An 18,194-nucleotide genomic window follows, 5' to 3' on the forward strand; every position below is an offset into this window, starting at 1 on the left:
TGGCAGCAGTGAAATAACACGATCATTTCTTGTTTTATACTACAATATTTACTGATAATCAACATGCAAATAGTGGTTGTGAATGCAGTTCAACTGGTTCTCTGCACCATACTTCAAAAACTACTTTACAAGTTTACAAAGACACCACTGAGCTGATAAACAGGACAAAGTAGAAACATTTCACTAATTGTAGACTACAGAGATATCATTTAACCAACTTTTTGTCACATAACTAGCAAGATCCAAGCAAGAGTATTCTTTTCACAGGAGTTACTTTGATTAGAATATTCTAATTGAATCATCATTTTCACAATTATTTTATCTCCAGTAAACTGGTAAGCTCAAGGATCACAGGATTGGAAGGCAGGATAAGATTAGAGACCCATAACATTTAGATTGCAACAGTTACTGTATTATCTAGTATTTCCAGCTAGTTCTGTGGTTTCCAACAGCAGGAAAAAGAAGTTGTAACAGTAACAATACATTATCTTTATTTTTACCAATGCTTTTATAAGCTTGAAGGATTTTTTCCCCTTAAAAATAACTTTTACTAGTTAGGATAGATACTAATCTGTTCTAGTTTCAGGGTTGAGGACACAACTCTCAAAAATACAGATAACCTATAAGAAGTTTCTCTTTGCAAAATGTCAGGTTTTTGTCATCATGACTTTGCATCGTTTTTGGAACTAAGAGAGCACAGTGACATCCATTCAATTCTTTGCAGAACTAATTATTCTTGAGGGAAAAGGGGAGGTTTATTACTTCATTGCACGGAAGCATCCAGCTAACAAGACAAAGAACTCACCCTTCCCATGTTACTTCACTAACACGAAGCTGCCAGTGCTTACTAGAGCATAACTCTTTTTATTTTACTGGTGCAAAATTCAACGCTGAAGGTTAAGCAAAAGACTGCAAAACATCCTAGGAAGATGGAGACATGTTTCAGGGCAAAGTCTCTACACTCCCTGTCTGCCAGCAGACAATGAAATCAGTGTCAGGATCAAACTGTCACATCCTGCCTTACCTCAGTGCTGATCTGTGCTGGGATGCTGACAAATTCTGGATTTGAAGCAAATGCTGTCAGGTTTTCCACAGCCTCTATCAATGGCGCGGTAGCAATTCTGCATTTGTTGCGATTCTCTTCAGAGAAATCACCATCCAGGGCCTAGAAGTTAAAGCATGGTTGAGTTCTGTGTGAATGGGTTTATATGCAAAATCAAATATGATAGTTTAATTCCTTATGAGTTTAAACTGTTGTGCTAATGACATTTGAAATTTGAAACTTCTCACAGAAACAACTCTGATGTGAAGAAGGTGATTTTAACCCTGCTTTTTTTTTTTTTTTAACTTAGATTATTACTGACCCGAAAGTTAACACAGCTGCTTTACTTCATAAGACTGAACAAGTGCTTTAAATCATAATCTCAGAAATACTTTAGTATGAAGGACCTTCTGTGTAACCTTCCAGGCTCAGGAGCAAAACTATTTTCACCAGAATTTCAATTGTGGATCAGCTAATGGACTCAGATTCATCAGTTCTCTATACCTTAGCAAGTATTACTTTTTGCTTATAAGAAGCAAAACTACCCCCTGCCACAACGGAGGCAGGTATCTAGAAAATACATGACCATTAACAGAAGACTATTAAACAGCAGCAACATAAACTACTCTGGATATTAAGCAATACAACACCATTTTAAACCTTCACATTCGGCTGTTTGCACACTATTCTGATGGTGCCAGCTCATTATGAACATCAACACACAACTATTTCATCTCATAATGAATAGGCCAGCTGCCTTTCTGTTAACATTGCCCAGTTCTTTCCATTTTGACTATACGACACAGCTATATCCCTTGTCATATTTTTCAGATCAGACCTCCAGAAGTGTAATTAAACATTTCTTAAAACATAAATCACAGGTTAAATGATACTGATAACTGTTCTGATTCTGAAGAAAAAATGCAGCATGATTAAGCAGCACTTGTACCTTGATAGTCTTAACCAGGTTAGCGGTGCTGTTTGCAACTTCCTTGGCAGATTGCACAAAGTGTCTCTTGGCAACAGGATTTGCTGTCTTTGATGAAGCAATGCGACAAGCATTGCACAGAGCAGAAGTATGTTTGGCCACAATTGTGGCAGCTGACAATACCTATCAAAATAGATGACACAAAACAAACAGACTGTCAGAACAGCATGACAGTTACTATACCCTAGCTCTGCAAAGCTACAGTTCAAAGCAGAACTCCTTTGCTTGGTCACAAACAAAATGTATAACCCAACAGTGACAGTCTCACCACAATCCTCTGGAATTACCTGTGAAGGACTGCTTGCTGGATCTACCAAATTCTGGCAAGCCATCTGGATTGCTTGATTGGCTCTAGCAAATTGAATTGGGTCAACAAGACCCTGCTGACCTGCCTGACTGTTGGGATCTGAAATGCCAACCAGGTAAGCAGCCTAGAAATCAAGAAAGGAAGAAAAAAAAAAAAAAATCTATGAAACAACGCTAAATTTATCTTGTCTTTCTGCTAAGCTTGACATGTTGCATACGGTGTTTATTCAAAAATTATACCGAAAAGTACTATGAACACAGTAATACATCTCCAGAATCTGATGAAAACAGGACATTTCACCCACTACACTTCCAAAATTTGACTAGTGAAAACAAAACCATCCTGTTTACTTAGGCAGCTGGTCTCCCTGGAAAAGTTATTTTTCCACTTGGACAGTCAATGGAAAAGCTTTAACTATCATGAACACTACTAAGTTACTTACTGGATTTGCCACAGCTGGTGGTGGAAAGGGTTTTGATGAAGGCAGAGCAGAAAGTCAGTTTTACTTTTCTTCACTACTGTTTCATATGTAAAGCCAACAAACACCTCCCTGCATTCCTTCTCACCAGCCAAAGCCAGGACACAACAACAAACATGTGGCTGCGAATTGACCATCACATTTGTGGGGGTGGTCGTCAGCTACAGCTCAAGATGCCTTACAGCCAAATTTATTTTCTTTCTTAATTTGAGATTGTTTCATGCCTCTCAACAAGGAGAAATTGTCTGGACTGTCAAAACAGTGTTTGAAGATTGCTTTTAATCAACTTACATTATAGATAATACACTACCTATTACCTCCATATGTCGGTAAAGCAACCTAGGGTTAGATGAAGTCCACAATGAGACATTCTGTATTTGTGGAAATAAAAAAGCAGTTTCCAGATGCATAGCATGACTCCCCACAGCCTGATGCTTTACTGAAAGGGCTGTATCTGCTTTAATCATAAGGAAGAGGATCTCAAGAGAGCAAGAAAGCAATTATAAGGTCCAAACACAGTGACCATCTCTTGACTCTTTTTGGTTATTCAGACAGCATCTGCTTGGCCCAAATGAAGTAAATCTCAGATTCACACATGCATAACATCCACTTTCTTAAAAATAAAAACAAAAAAAAGCATACATTTGCTTTGCAGACTTCAATTTTACAGGCTTCAACAGCTTACCTGAGCTGCTGCCTCTGTGAGGCCGCAAAGAGCCTTGGATGCAACTCCAACACATTCTCCAAAGACCAAAAGATCCCCGGTTTTCGCATTCTGGGAAATGCCTGCCATAGATTCTCCAAGAGCCTCAGAAATTAAGAAAGGAAAGTAAGCTTCTCAATGTCTCCCTACCAGTAAAAGGCAAATGATTTCTGGTCCTGAACCAGCTCTTGCCCCACAGATCTGCTTGACTCAGCTTCTAGAAATGTTAGCTAATTAATAAGCTCATGGATTTGAGGACATTCTTTTGTGTGGTGTGAGGAATAAAGATACGCAGATTAACACTGTATTTACAATGCCAAGAACTAACACTGTTAGAGCTCTAGTGACTATGAGGATACAGAAATAACCCTCAATAATTTTTCTATCATACAATAATCATTACAGCTAGCCTGGCTCTAAGTAGGTTTCACAGATTTCAGAACATGACAACCATACCAGCAACTGCTTTCAACGCATTCTGAATCTTCTTTGCCCCTAAGCCCACTGAAACTCCCTGAAGGTGGAATTGCATCTAATCTACTGGGACCATCTGGATGTCAGAATGCACACTAACTCTTAAAGCATCTCACCAAATTCAGTTCATCTCCTTTTAAAATTCAAAATAAGATTTGACCACAACAGAACAGGAATGACAGACATATCCCCAATCCCTTAAGTATTCTCTTTTTCTTTTAGGGAACAAAGAATTTGAAACAATCCCAATGATTAAGTAATAAAAACACCAAAAGCAAAGCTTCTGAGCAAGATGTATGACATGACATAGTATGCTTAAAAATAACTTAAGAGATTCCATAAAGATCTTCTAGTGTACTGGAATATCTGGAGTGCTCAGAAATTTCTCTAAGCTGTTTCACACAGAACAGTACAATGGTATTTCATTACCACGGCTCCCATTTACACTCTGGGCATTTCCAATAGCTGCAGTCAAAACATATCATGATGTATGACATGCTGTATAGTGTCTAACAAACAGGAGAAGAAGAGAGGGGGAGGCTGTACCAGCACTGCATGCCAATCACATAGTTAAAAACGTTACCAAGGTAAAAAGCTTTGGAATGATGAATAAAATGAAACGACCTCTCTCATAGCCTGACCTCAGGCTAAGTTTTACCAAGGAAAGCAACATACATTTTAGAATAGACCGTGCTATGTTTTCAACATGTTCAATATGTATGTGGAAATGTATAATAATATACTTTACAATTGTCACAGAGATAGGAAAAGGAAGTTACCTTTGAGTTCTCCATTACACCCTCAATACAATCAAAATACGAGAGGTCGCTCACAGGCTCATTGGGGTTATCCAGCATTCCCTTCACTGTCTAAAGAAAGGGAAGAAACTGTGGCTTAGTGACATAGGCTGAAGTAGTAAGCTGAGAAAAACATACACCATCACAACTGTCCTTCTTATTTCAGTGTGGTCACAACTTTGTCTTCAGCAAGCAAATAAAACTACAGCCATGGAGAGCTCAAATACAGATGTACAAATGACACCTTAAATGCTACCCCACCACAACTGCACTGTGGTACAAACTCATTTTTGCACTACAAATCTGCTGGAAGTATAACCTTATGTAAATTAGCCTGCATTTGTTAAGACTGACCTATAGTCAATAACACTTGGCTGACATCAGGCAACCTGGTTTTGTGTCTATTCTGAACAGACTAATAAATGTTTTCAGTAATATTTTAACATCTAATAACTGGAATTAAAAGGCTAAGTGGTAGGAGAACAAGATATCATTAAAGTGCTGCCAAGATACAAAAAGGGCTGTTAAACTAAATTGCAACTTAATCACCTGATGGCCTCCTCCTATAGTTAAAAGGACCCAAAGCATAGTTCCCTCTGTCAAAAACTGCAAGTGTGAGATTTAACTTTTTTTTCCTGAAATGAATCTGATATCTAGAAATAAAAAAGTAAAAATTAGTCATATCTTCACTTAGAAGATTTATTTGCATAAAGTTGTAAAAAGCTACAAGCAACAGAAGACAATAATTCTCTTATGCTTGAAAAATCTGCAAGGTGCCTCTTTCCAAGTTTGAAAGGAGAAAACCTCTCCAAATACCAAGCAAAAATGACTTAGCAACCTTTCTGAAGAAAGTGAAGTCTGTATGTTGAAAAGATCCTAATATCTGTATGTTATGATATTCATCTTGCACATGAAGGAAATCTGGGCATAAATTTAAGCCATTAGATCTGTACCAGAATTCAACTCCTAAAATTAAAACATACCTACAATATTTTTAAAGGCTCAGACATCTTTTTCTAAGTTATAGCTTAGCAGTCTTTAAAGTCTAACAGCAATTAAAGTGTGAGAACAAGACGATGTGAAAAAGAGTCATATGTAGAAAATAATTTCCAGTTCTCACAGCGATTCCTCATCGTTGTGCCTCATCCTTACAGAACTAGTTGGGAAGTAAGCTACTTCCTGCAATATCTGCACTACTGTGGAAACAGAAGCCCTCAGAACATGAGGAAACAACAGCAGAACAAGTCAGTCAGCACAACTTCACGCTGACAGGTAACATGTATTTGAGATTGTTTCAACACCTTTGCATACTCTATGAACCTGCCAGCTGAAATTCTGAAAAAATTTTATTGCCTCCATGGAGGCCATACAGTAAGGTCTTCTCAAGACATTATTTCAGAATCTCCAGGAAAGACTACAAAACGTGCTGACAAACTATCAAGTCCAAGCTGAAATACACTGAGAGTCTAAGTAGCGCTGGAAGTAACAACCTGCTAAAAGCATAAAATCAAGGAACTGCAGCTCCCCCCTTCAGTGCACTGCTGGTCCTGGGAATGTCCAACCCGTTGTGACTCCTTTTTAATTCACAGTAATTATGAATAATCTTGACTAAAAACTGTACTTTCTGGGAAGCAGAGAAGAGGGAGAAGGAGACACGTCAGCAAATTTCACTCTGGCCAAAACCGTAAGAGGTTCAGAGAGGTTCTATGCTTACCTTGAATGCAATTAAAACCTCTGCCACAGATATCAAGTGAGAAGACAGTGACAGCAGCCAATCAAAGAAAACAGGGGAAAAACAAACATTTGGGGCCCATGTTCTTCAACAGAACTTTCTGGAATGTAGTAATACCTCCAGTTCTCTGAGTGCATTGTCACATTCCTTCTGCCCGGGAGCCTGCTGGGTGCACAGCGTGATGAGCTGGTTTATGCTCTCAGTCACAGCTCTAGGGAAAGTAGAAGGGAAAAGATATATTTTCAAGTTGAACTACTCTTCTTATTGAAGCTCTTATTTCAATAACTGCATATTACAATGCTTTCAAGCTTTTGTGTTCTGCTTCTATTTTTCTTCCCACAGTTTGGGGAATAACCCTGTAGTAAAATAACCGACGTAAAGACCGCTTCTTTAACAAGCTTTATAACGCAAAAAGACCTCTCACTAAGGCATTTGATAGTGATCAACATTTGAGGCAATTGCAAACAACTTAGATGTTAGTCCAGAAGAAACAGAAGCTCAATTTCAGTGACATTTACTTTGTGTGTCCGTGGCATTGAGGTTCCAGCTCACACCATGTGGACCTACTGGAGCAAACAGCTGTGCCTAGCAAACAGGCTGCTGGCGCCAAATACCTCAAATTTCTTTGAATACATCATATCAATACTTGGACCCTGCATGGCTCTCAGCCCCTGCCACAGTTCTAATTGTCTGAGGAAGTCAAGAGAAATGGCTCCAAGAGGGAAGAAAAGCCATTGAAAAGGGTAGGATTATCAATTAAAACTAGGTCAAAGGGGCAGAACAGAAAAAAATACAAGAAAATTAATCATAGCACTATAAATGGTGAGAGCAAAAATAAGTCAAGTTGGTGGGAAGAAGTTGTGCCTTGTTTGTTCATTTTCATATGATTTTCACAGAGAAGAGAAAGCAGAACTATTTGACCTGACCATATCACAACAGCAAAGAAAAGAGCCCTAGCAAACTTCGTCACAACCACTGCATTTGCAAAGATCTGAGAAGGAAAACACAGTGCCTAAACTGCACTGAATGCAATCCTATTACACTTTGTTGCTATCTAGTGTCCTTAAGAATGCAGACATACCTTCACACACGAACACCATGGCAAAAGAGACCATCTAAAGACTGTACTGCTTGTCCCCCCCTTTTTTATTGAATGTTCCTACAGAGGGAATATCAGTCTGGCAGAACCTGATAAACAGGTGGGCTTCACTAGAGACACTAACTACACTTATACTCCAAAGAAATAGGAATACTCCAACTCTAAAGCAGAAATCCATAGCAGTCTAGTGCTGTGCCATAAACACAGCCTCATGCAACTCCTTCATTTTAAGCAGTGTACCTTTGATTACCTACAGCTTGTCTAGAAGCCTACGTATTTCTGGGGAGCCAAGATGGATGTCAGAACATTTTTGTCAAGAACATAACAATAAAACAGCATACCTTACTTCTCAAAGTATTAAAAGAGTGGATTTTTTTTCTTTTTTTTTTAATTATTAGATATTGAAGAGTGATGATTCCAAGGTCCAGGACAAATATCAGCCTCCTTTTCCTTAAGAAAGCAACAGCCTCAACTTAATCACTTCCTCTTCATACTAATCTTTGAGGGAGTAAATATTTCGGAAGGCAATAATACTAAGAGCAACATACAAATTTCATTTCAGACATCAATCTGATACAATACTGACACTTCTAGGAAAAAGTGCTTCAGCAGTCTTCTTTCAGTTTTATATTTGAACATTCAACTAAAAGCCTTCGTAACAAAGTAAGTTCATTGGATAAAAAGACATGAAAAAAAATTTGGGAAAAAAGTAAATGAAAAGCGATTATCCAGTCAAAAACACTGAAAGGCAGTGTTATTTTTCAAATAAGCACTGAGAACCATGACCAAGAAATGGGGTCTTAGAGATGAAATTCAAAGCATGGTTAAAAATCTTTAAAAGTAAGGTTATCTTTGACCAAATAAATCTATTGTATCACCCAATCCTTTCAGGTCCTCTTGATCATATGCACTCCCATTATAGATAGCCACACTGATTTTTAAATACAGCTTATACAAGGACATGCATTCTGTTCTTTTCTTTCTTAAGGGCATCTTGCCAGAACACAGATGGAAAGAAAAGTAAAACACATTCGTTCCTTTAAAAAAACAGGCCAACTCTTCAACTAGTGATTACCTCCATCAATGCTAACAAGTCATGCCTGATAAGGAACTACCGCAAAATGAGCAGTTTTCCTAGGACCGACATTCATTTCAACAGAAGTGCAGGTTCCAACCACTCAGTAAACTGACAGTATCAGAAGAACATATTTAAAGAGCAGAGGAAAGCAAATACCTTAAGCAAAGCCTAAAAAAGCAAAGCATCCTTACCTGGCTGCTGCCGCTAATAGATTCTTGGCATTAGGAGCTCCAGGATCAACAGACAGAGACTTGGCAGCCAGTAAAAGCTTGCTGGAAGCCATAGAGATGCTCTTGAGGTTACCTATTACTTGAATCTGGTCTTCTTTCGTCTGAAAAGCCATAGCAGCATAACATTAAGTGCCTAGATTGCAATACAGAGGATGCAGAAACATTATTTGGAAACCCATTTTGTTCATCCACCTGAAATCACTGACATGCAAAGGGCCATAGTCCAGAGGAAGACATGGACCAAAGCCTTTGTTCATCCAGACAGGTGCCTCTAGCTCCATTCACATAACAGAACAAGAAACCCATATAACAAATAGCTTCATTTCTAACAATGGCAGTATTCACAAAGGAGCAGTGGAGAAACTTTACTACTTGTTGAACACAGCTTTCATTGTCAAGATTCTCACACATCTCTGCCTGGCACAGCTGATCCACATTACTCCATCAGTGTGTACTGTCTGTATTCTAACATCCCATGTAAACCACAAGCTCTCTCGCATCCAACTGGGATTACTTACACAGAAAGATTCCTCCAGAAAGTCCTCAGTTACAAGAAACTAAATTTCTATAAGCCTACTTCAGACCATCAGAACGCTTACTATTACCCATTCACTTTGTGCCATTGTTCAGAAATGGATAACCTTCACATGTGTACAATTACAGGGAGTACAGCAAAATCACAGCAAATAGCTAGAACTAGATTCTTCCTTTAGTCGTCAGTAGAAGTGAATTTGTTCCAATAGTCTGTTTAAGGTTTAAAGAAGCTGTCTATTACTCAGTTGATGTGAATAGTTTTTCATCTATATTTACATTCTACTCTGCTCCCTACTCTCATCTGGTACTGCTTCTGTACAGGCCAAATAACTAGGCATAGACAGAAGGCATTCTCTATTGAAAGATGTCACTAATTGCTAAGATCATTTTAATTCATTATGACAGCATGACAGGCAAATCCTGAAGGTCCACAATATCACCTGGAATTCTCCTTTCAAGAAGCAGCTTACATCATTGTTTCTACCTTTGCCTGCATCGAACTGCCTCAGATAAAACATTCTAAAACTTAATGAGAGATACTGGAGATTAAATTTCACAGAATCAGCTGGTATTCAGTATCTACCTCACTTCACAAATGTGAACCCAGTTATTAAGGTTTCATGAAGAACAACCAACAGTTACTGCCTGATCTCTCTACTCAGCATTATCTGAAACGCACCTGCTTTATAGAGGCACTTCATAGGTGGCTTTGAAGGACCAGTACACTCCAGCTAGTGTTTCTTTCAGAAACAATTTTTAGGTTTACAAGTTCTGCTTACTAACTAGGAACAAAAGAGCCTACAAATTCTTTTTACTACATCCTCCCTGCTCACATAATACATGACTCTACCTCATACACTGGCATTTGTTATGTTAAACCATCTCCAAAAGACCAACTAGCATTGTTCAGTATGCCTAAACCCAGTAAGATAATGAAGGAAACATCTTCATCTTCAAATGAGAACCCAGATGACTAGGAATAAACTAGATAAAGTAACAACATCCCTGAATGCTACTGAGTTTATCAGAACAGCACTCTTCCAGATTTTTAATCAGTAAACATCAGGTGCTGCTGTCACATGCATGGCACTTCTGCTCCTCACACACTTGTTCCATGCTGTAGTAGGTCTGCAGTACAAGTCTGGATTTTAAACACATCTTCTTGTCCTTCCACCTAACGCATTTGAACTGTAGCATGTGTCAAATGTTGAACAATGATTACATAAAATACGTTCCAGAGTAGTTCTACCCAAATAGAGGCAACTATTTCCATAACCTCTGAGAAGTTCAGCAGGTCTTCATATCTCCAGATATGCAGGTCATAAATCGGTTAGCAAACAGACCAAACCAGACAGGTGAACATTAAGTCACACTTCTGACTGGTCACAGAAACAAATACACAAATGTTGAGTTCACTCTGGATGACTGCTGCTGTCACATTTGGACACGCTTACATTAGCACATTGTACTGTGTTCCCAGGACAGCCTTGTTCCCCGTTAGCAAGATGAAAAAAAAACAACAGAAAAAAAAACTTACTTGAGCTTGTCCAGCCATTTCAATACCAGCATCAAGAAATTCATCGAAATCATCACTGAATTTTCCAGATGCTGCAGCCAGTTCCCCACTTTGGCCCCGTGTAGCATGGACAACTTCTCCTGCTGACTGATTCAAATCTGCTGCTGCCTGATTCAGCTCACTCTGAGCTTCTTGAAATGACTTAGAGCTTGGAGGTAGCTGTAAGAGATCGAGAGCTGTATTACTGTCCACCGAATCACACTAGCTCTCTGTGACTGCAATGTTCAACACAATTCAAGAACACTAAATGCAAACAGCAGTGTCACAAACTAGAATGGAGTACTGCATCCGAATGTCGGCTGATTCAGTTCTGAAGGCAAAATATCCAACTACAGGATAGTCATCAACAAGGAATCTAGACAGTGAGCTGTTTCTTTCAAGGGACAGACCATTAAGCAAGCTTTTAAAGGGACAGATAAGATGTCAGTAATTTAACTAACTGGGAAATTCCAAGTGTTGAACTCAGTGGAAAAAGTCGGAGAAGTTTTGTTCTCCATGTCATTGCTCACTTCCACAAACAAGACTTCCAGAACAACATGCAAGTATCAGCAGTTCTTCGGTGACTAAATTTAGCCTTGACTTGATCTGACCAAGCAGCATTGCACAAACACTAACACAAAATTCCTTCTTCAACCACAGGGTAGCAGGATCACTGATAGATGAGACTGAGTTGCTCAAATCACATAACCTTTCAACAAATCAGCAGTGTTCAAATGTTTTTTGTGTTTGTTTTTTTTTTTTGCGACCCTTCTCTGCCCATTCCTGATAATGAATTAAGAGAACAGATTTCTTAAAACTGCATAATAAACAAACCATACATGAAGTATACTTCAGGCACATTCGCTACATAATAATTTGATACATGGGGAACCCAGATCAGCTCTTCTGAAATTTATTTTTATGGTAAAAGACTTCTCACCAAATCAACAAGGAGCTTCTTGCTAGACTCCCCAATACTCTTCAAAGCCACATCCACATCCTTTTGTCCAGGTAGACAATTCACACAGTTATTCAATGAGTGAGACACTGCTTTTGCCACCTACAACACAAGTAAACACAATTGCACTGAGAAAGGCCTAAGCAATCATTTAGCTTACCAACGGAGGCATAAACTATAGCCAATTTTTACAGTTCTGACCCCAAGGTCATTTTTGAGGCTTGCAAGCTCCTGGGTTGCACACCTTTAGTCTAGCAATCACAAACTATGCATACTCATTTGATAGGATTGTGTTGGCAGGGCAGCATCAGGAATAAAGGCTTCACCACCCCAGCTACAGGAAAGCCCCAGAAGTTAACCACATACTGATCAGTCTTCAAAAGCAGTTGCAGCACTTGTATAGAAAATGTGTTCACTTTTTGAGTATAACATGAATACAGATCCTTTTATTAATGGTGAGTTTAAAAGGTGTTTTGTCTTGCACTTAATTACACTTTTGCCTCCTTTGTTTTTCTGAAAGATGACTAAAATACACTTTAGCACCAACTACATTGTTTGATGCAAGACATTGAAAGCTGCTAGAAGTACCAGCCAGCTCTGATATTTCTCACAGCCTGATGTACTACAGTTTTTCTCTTACTGTTTAGTGCTGTATTCTATGGAATTTTATTGGACTGTCCACAATTCACCCAGCTGCTGAAGTCACAACTTACCTGGGCTAATCTCTGCTGACTGTCTGCGTCTCCTGGTGCAGCAAGGGCCTGCTTTGCCTCCTGAATAAGCATAGCAGAGCCTTCCATGACATCCCTTGCTGAATCCAACATTGCATGTGCTGCTACAGGGTCAGTAGTTGATGCTGCAACCCCACGTGCTGCCTGAGCCAACGTCTTCAAAGCCTGAGCAGTTTCTCTGGCAGCAACTCCTATGTTCAGATTTCATTGAGGAATCTATTAGTACTTTAAAGGCAATTCTTGTATTTTATGACAGCTAAATTTGGAGGTTATTATTCCACCGCAACACAGCATTCCAAATACAGTTTAAAAGACAACTTTAAAATGTGAACATATTTGAAGTATACAGCATCATTTGCTGAGAAAAATGCCTGCAGTGAAACCATGAAGTCAATATTATGCCCCAAAGAGGACGTTCTGAGGCAGCTTTAAATCAGTGGTCAAATCCCAGTGAAGCAGAGGTAAAGAAGAAAAAGCAAAAAATTGGAAATAAGAGTCCTACTGCAAGCTAGGGGAGAAAGTGATTGATGACTTCAAAGCTGCAGCATCTCTGCCACTCTGCAAAACATGACTTTGGGATTTTGGAGAATAGAGAGAAAAATGGCTAAAGTTCAAGCAATTAAAAGCTAAATAAAATGAGATTACTAAGGATAAGGCAACCTGATACCACATAATCCCAGTATGAATACACACTTATAAAAATAAATTCAGTCAGAGAATGTCATGTAATTACTTTCAATATGCAATGGAAAGAAACTTACTATCACAGCCATAGGCAAGAAGGAATGCTTAAGTAGTGGAGGTAAGCTATAAAGACCTTCTATCACTGATAAACAGCAGAAAACACTAACATTATTAAACGCCTTGCTCTTTTCAGTGCAAAAACCCTTTAACATAACAAAACACTATATAATAAAAAAAATTTCCCAGCTGAACCATTGTTATAGCTTGATGTTGAGGGTTAGATTCAGCTATTGGATATCAGCTGCAATTACCTGCATTCCTTATCAGATATCCAGTACTAACTTTCGCTTAACTATGGAACAGAAACAAGCCATCTTAATCCAATTAATGTGCTTCAAATGAAAGCAAATACAAGTTACATAGCTCTGATGCATTAACAATCAATGAAATCTTAATTGTTGTAATGAATTCTGTCAGTATTAAGAACATTCTGCTGAAGCATTTGCATCAATAACACAATGAAAAATTAACACGACGAAGGAAATGGAACATTATATCATTTCAGTGTAAACCCTTTTTTTCCCCATGTGAGAAACATTCCTCTTACTAAGTTGTTTTCTGTTCCTAAAACTGCAAGTACATAAATTGGGGCAGATAATGAAGAGAACAGACCAGAGTACATGTCAACATTCCCCACTGGCTTTTCCCCAGACTACGCGGAAGTTATATTAATGAGTCAGAAAGACTGGTTGCATTACACACGGGAGATGGCAACATCTAGTAAGACACAAACTGTCTTAGACATCACCAAACCATCTCAAGAATATGTTCACATCTTGTATAATCTTATATTTCAAAACACATCCAAAGACCCTTTCAGTCTTCTGAAAGGAAACAGAAACATTTCAGTGGTGCTGACATTTAAATTGAACTATATTTTAATTCTGTCCTTTGGAAAGAGTTTGTAATATATTTTTGAAAACAACAGATGTCTCAGTCTATTCTGATTATGTACATATAGCAGACTGCAACACTTTTTTATGAAGCACATTATTTACATTAGCAATCTGCTGAACTTGCCAAAATTCACTATCAGCATAAAGAGGTGAGCAATTCCTTCACTTCAGCAGTTTGTGATGAGAAAGCCTTCTAACAAGCATTTTATGGGAAGCAGAGTTTTCAGACACTATAAATAAAACAGTACCTGTGTAGTGCTCGTTGCCTTGAGCAGCACAAGTTAGTAACTGGGCCATTGATGAACCAACTGCTTTGGATGTGCTTCCCAGATCCTGAGCACATTTCTCAAGCTGTAAAAAATAGCAAAGGACAGAATTCTTTGCTTAAGAATATCTGAAACACACTTGCTTTCTAAGCAGTATTAAAAAATTCCTCTCTCTCCAAAACCAAACTTTTATCTCAGCTACAGGGCACATGTGGTTAGTCTGAAGACTTATTAGCATGTTTTCTCAGTTCATGTTGAAATAAAATTACATATAGGTCTTATAAACAATAAAACTAGAATTAAAATATCTCATAATTAGCAAGTGAAATAAGTAACTAAGTTTTTGGTGAGAATAGTGCTTTTACCAAATAAAACATTTCATAAACCTACCAGAAGATCAACTTGTAAGTTCTCATCTTTGTCCCCACTGAAAAGAAAATATCTTTTTGAAAGGACTACAACATGACTGCTAAACTGTATTTTGCTCAATACAGGAGGAGGACCTATATTCCTGTATTTCTGCTAAAAAATATTCAGTGTAGTAAGAATATATACTCTTAAAAAGAGAATCAGTGTAAAATCCTGCCAGCATGATCATTATCCAATGTCTCATGACATGTTTTGTCTCAAACATTTAAAATGCTAACAGTAACTTTGTTTTTAAATGAAGGATATCCTTTATTAATTACAGTTTCTCCTGGAAGAGGCTTTAACTGTCCATCCACAGCTGCCATCTTTGCATCTTGCAGTTCACTTTTGAGGGTCTGGACCGTATTTAAAGCAGAATCAATTTCCATTGGGCCACATGCTTCATGAGCCTATTCAGAAATCAGATCAATAGCACTGTTAGCACATGTAAGCCATTATAGAAACAGTAAATGCTTCACATACAATCCTTCCAGCATATCTATCAGTTTCATGACTTCAGGGGCCCCTATACATCATGGCTTCCAAACTACTGCACAATACCCTTAGTGTGTGAATAGACTAACATGCTGGTAAAAGCCACCACAGAATGCAATGCACCCAGTATATCCTCGCTTTCCCTAAAGAGTTTTCTTTCTTTTTTCTTTTTTCTTCTTTAAATCACTACATGAACTTTGGAAATCTGTATTGATGGGGCTCCTCTGTGTGTGCCCCCCTACCATCTTGCTGGTTCAGCAATGATAACATGAGTTTTTCAGTTATCTTGTCAGTTATTGCTCTCCTTTCTATTATTGCAGAGGAGCTACATGGAACTCAGAGAAAACTGTTGACCAAGAACAACACTGAAGCATAAACTTCCTGAGCATGAGTCATTTCCTGTTGGGTGCAGGGGGAAGACAGTGAGCCAAGAAGGAGTGAACCCCCTACCACTCCTTGGGCCATCTTGCTTTAGCTAATTAGAACTACTACGACCTACCTTCTGGGAGGCAGTCCGTAGCTCAGCTAAGCTGGTCGCAAGGTTCTTTGCACACTGACTTAGCTGCATGGCTGCTGCCTGGTCAGTCACAGTAGGTACTGCAGCTTTAGCAGATGCCACCATTTTACTTCCAGGCTGTCCAAACAAAAGCCAGGAACACAAATTTTACTAGCTAATTTTCTTGGGGTGAGACTCAGTATTTAAAGAACATGCTGTTTCCTCCATTTACACAACAGTGAGGTTTCTACATCTTCTGTAATGACCACTTCATGCACTGCTCCTTAACCATGCACCTCCTAGGCTGCAGTCTCCCATTCATATCATAACTCCACATTGCAGTGTCTGCTGCAGCAGGAACCATTCATGCCTTGTTGGGACATCAGTCACTTTGTAGTAAGCAATGTCCTGTAAGTACCAATGGCCTGTAAGTACTTGTGCAGACCGTGTGAAAACACTTGAATTTGCAGTTTTGCTGTTCAGCATCTAAGTGACATCTAAGTGCCCACAGAGGACAAATGGCAAATCTCTTTCAATGTTTCCAAATATTAAATTCTTTCAAAATCCCATCCATGAAGCAAGTAACACAAGCAATGATTCCACAGGGTTGGCTGCTTACATAATTAATGTACTTTCCTGATTCATATCATCACTGTAGTTCACAAATACAGGCACAGAGGAGACAGATCATTTCAATGATTCCAAAGTAACCACACAGCAAAATACAAAGAGTGACAATACTGTCATATCTCTGCTACATGGGACCATAAAGAACCTGCTAATAGCATTCAATGAAAGGGTTTATTTCCACTTCACTTTTAAAGGTATAGATGATGCCAATTAACAATAGTGTTAATACACAGACAACTCTTCAGTTTGTTTCCTGTACTGTCAACAAGATACTCAATAGTGTTATCAACATCCTTTCTCTCTTCTTTTTCATTTTATAACAAACAGACTCAAAATGCATGCTTTGAGCAGAAACCAAGATCTGCTACATCTGCAGGCTAATATCTAAAACCTGTGGTAATATTCCCTCTCTGTCATTTTTGAAGAATTCTGGAGATTGCTGCTGCAGCACCACAACTCTGGCTTCATTACAAATGGTTACGACAGCATCTGTTACATTCAGACCTAAGCTTAGAAAGATGCTGAACTGTCACCACCTTGTCCATTAAATTCTTTCTGAAAAAGCAAATGCCATTCAAATGAATGCTTCCTGTCTGCATACTCCAGTTTTCTTGTTACTTATATTCGAAACTTTGACAGTTTTCATTCGCCTCAAGTTCAACATGCTTCAGCTATCTGACCAAACTAAACTCTCCCTAGCCATGGCTCCCCATCTGTGATGAACTTCATTACATTGTTCTTATCTGTTTACTGCTTATTTGTCACAAATAAAAACAAAGAGAACTAAGAAGTGCTATTTGTTCTGACGGAATCTACTACAGAGGTTTACTTCACCTGAAGGAAGTTCTGGCTGGAGTTTATCAGAGCAAGCTGTGCACTGAGGTCTTCTGCCTGAGCCTGACTTCCTCTCACACCTTGCACCAACTGAGGAATGTGGTCTGCAACGTTCTATGGTAAACAAAGGGAGAAACAAAGCATATCAATATGAACAAACCCCTTGACATAAATCAAACTCTTTCCACATCCCCAGTAAGGATGACTGGTAAAATTCACAGATACAATACCCTTATGCCTTCACAAAATCTGCTTAGGAGTCCACGAAACTGAATTATTACATAACAGGATTTCTCAGAAACATTCCACTCTTATTTAGAAATATTTGTTTATGTTACTCAGTTTAAAGATCCTACAAGACAGCCAAGATTCTTCTGATTAGTTATGTGCTTACACAGCATTTAGAATGACTTTGTTTGCATGCATAAATGTTAGTAGGTTTTCAAATGAGCATCTTGCTTTAAGAAAAACAAAATTGAGCACCTCAGCCTACTTTTCCTTGGCAATCTTAATTACAGTAGAGCTGTAGCATTCTGAAACTTGCATTGTCAAAACATTATTCCTGGAGTGCCCAAACTCATGCTCACATTACTCCTTGTCTGTCCACATTCATCTTACCTTGGCAGTGCAATACTGAATGCCCCCCCCTCAACATACCAAAGTAGCCCACCCTATCTAATAAATCATAATCAGGATCAATTTAGAATAAATTGTAATGT

The 18,194-nt window shown here is 38.6% G+C and overlaps 1 protein-coding gene across 7 annotated transcripts in view; it reads right to left on the minus strand.

Moving 5' to 3' along the window:
* The window catches only part of TLN2 (talin 2), a 145,177-nt gene that overhangs the window by 45,775 nt on the left and 81,208 nt on the right, over nt 1-18,194 (minus strand). For all 7 annotated transcript variants that reach the window (XM_085233622.1, XM_085233627.1, XM_085233624.1 and 4 more), the window contains 14 exons: nt 17,476-17,589; nt 16,015-16,149; nt 15,302-15,430; nt 14,595-14,697; nt 12,689-12,897; nt 11,958-12,077; nt 11,000-11,197; nt 8,890-9,029; nt 6,639-6,732; nt 4,772-4,861; nt 3,501-3,623; nt 2,318-2,461; nt 1,992-2,153; nt 1,025-1,165 (listed from right to left, as the gene is read on the minus strand). In XM_085233622.1, coding sequence (XP_085089748.1) covers nt 1,025-1,165; nt 1,992-2,153; nt 2,318-2,461; nt 3,501-3,623; nt 4,772-4,861; nt 6,639-6,732; nt 8,890-9,029; nt 11,000-11,197; nt 11,958-12,077; nt 12,689-12,897; nt 14,595-14,697; nt 15,302-15,430; nt 16,015-16,149; nt 17,476-17,589 — 1,902 coding nt within the window. The remainder of the gene's footprint in view (nt 1-1,024; nt 1,166-1,991; nt 2,154-2,317; nt 2,462-3,500; nt 3,624-4,771; nt 4,862-6,638; nt 6,733-8,889; nt 9,030-10,999; nt 11,198-11,957; nt 12,078-12,688; nt 12,898-14,594; nt 14,698-15,301; nt 15,431-16,014; nt 16,150-17,475; nt 17,590-18,194) is intronic.

This window comes from Meleagris gallopavo, chromosome 12 (assembly GCF_905368555.1).
Source record: "Meleagris gallopavo chromosome 12, MGAL_WU_HG_1.1, whole genome shotgun sequence".
Taxonomy (NCBI): domain Eukaryota; kingdom Metazoa; phylum Chordata; class Aves; order Galliformes; family Phasianidae; genus Meleagris; species Meleagris gallopavo.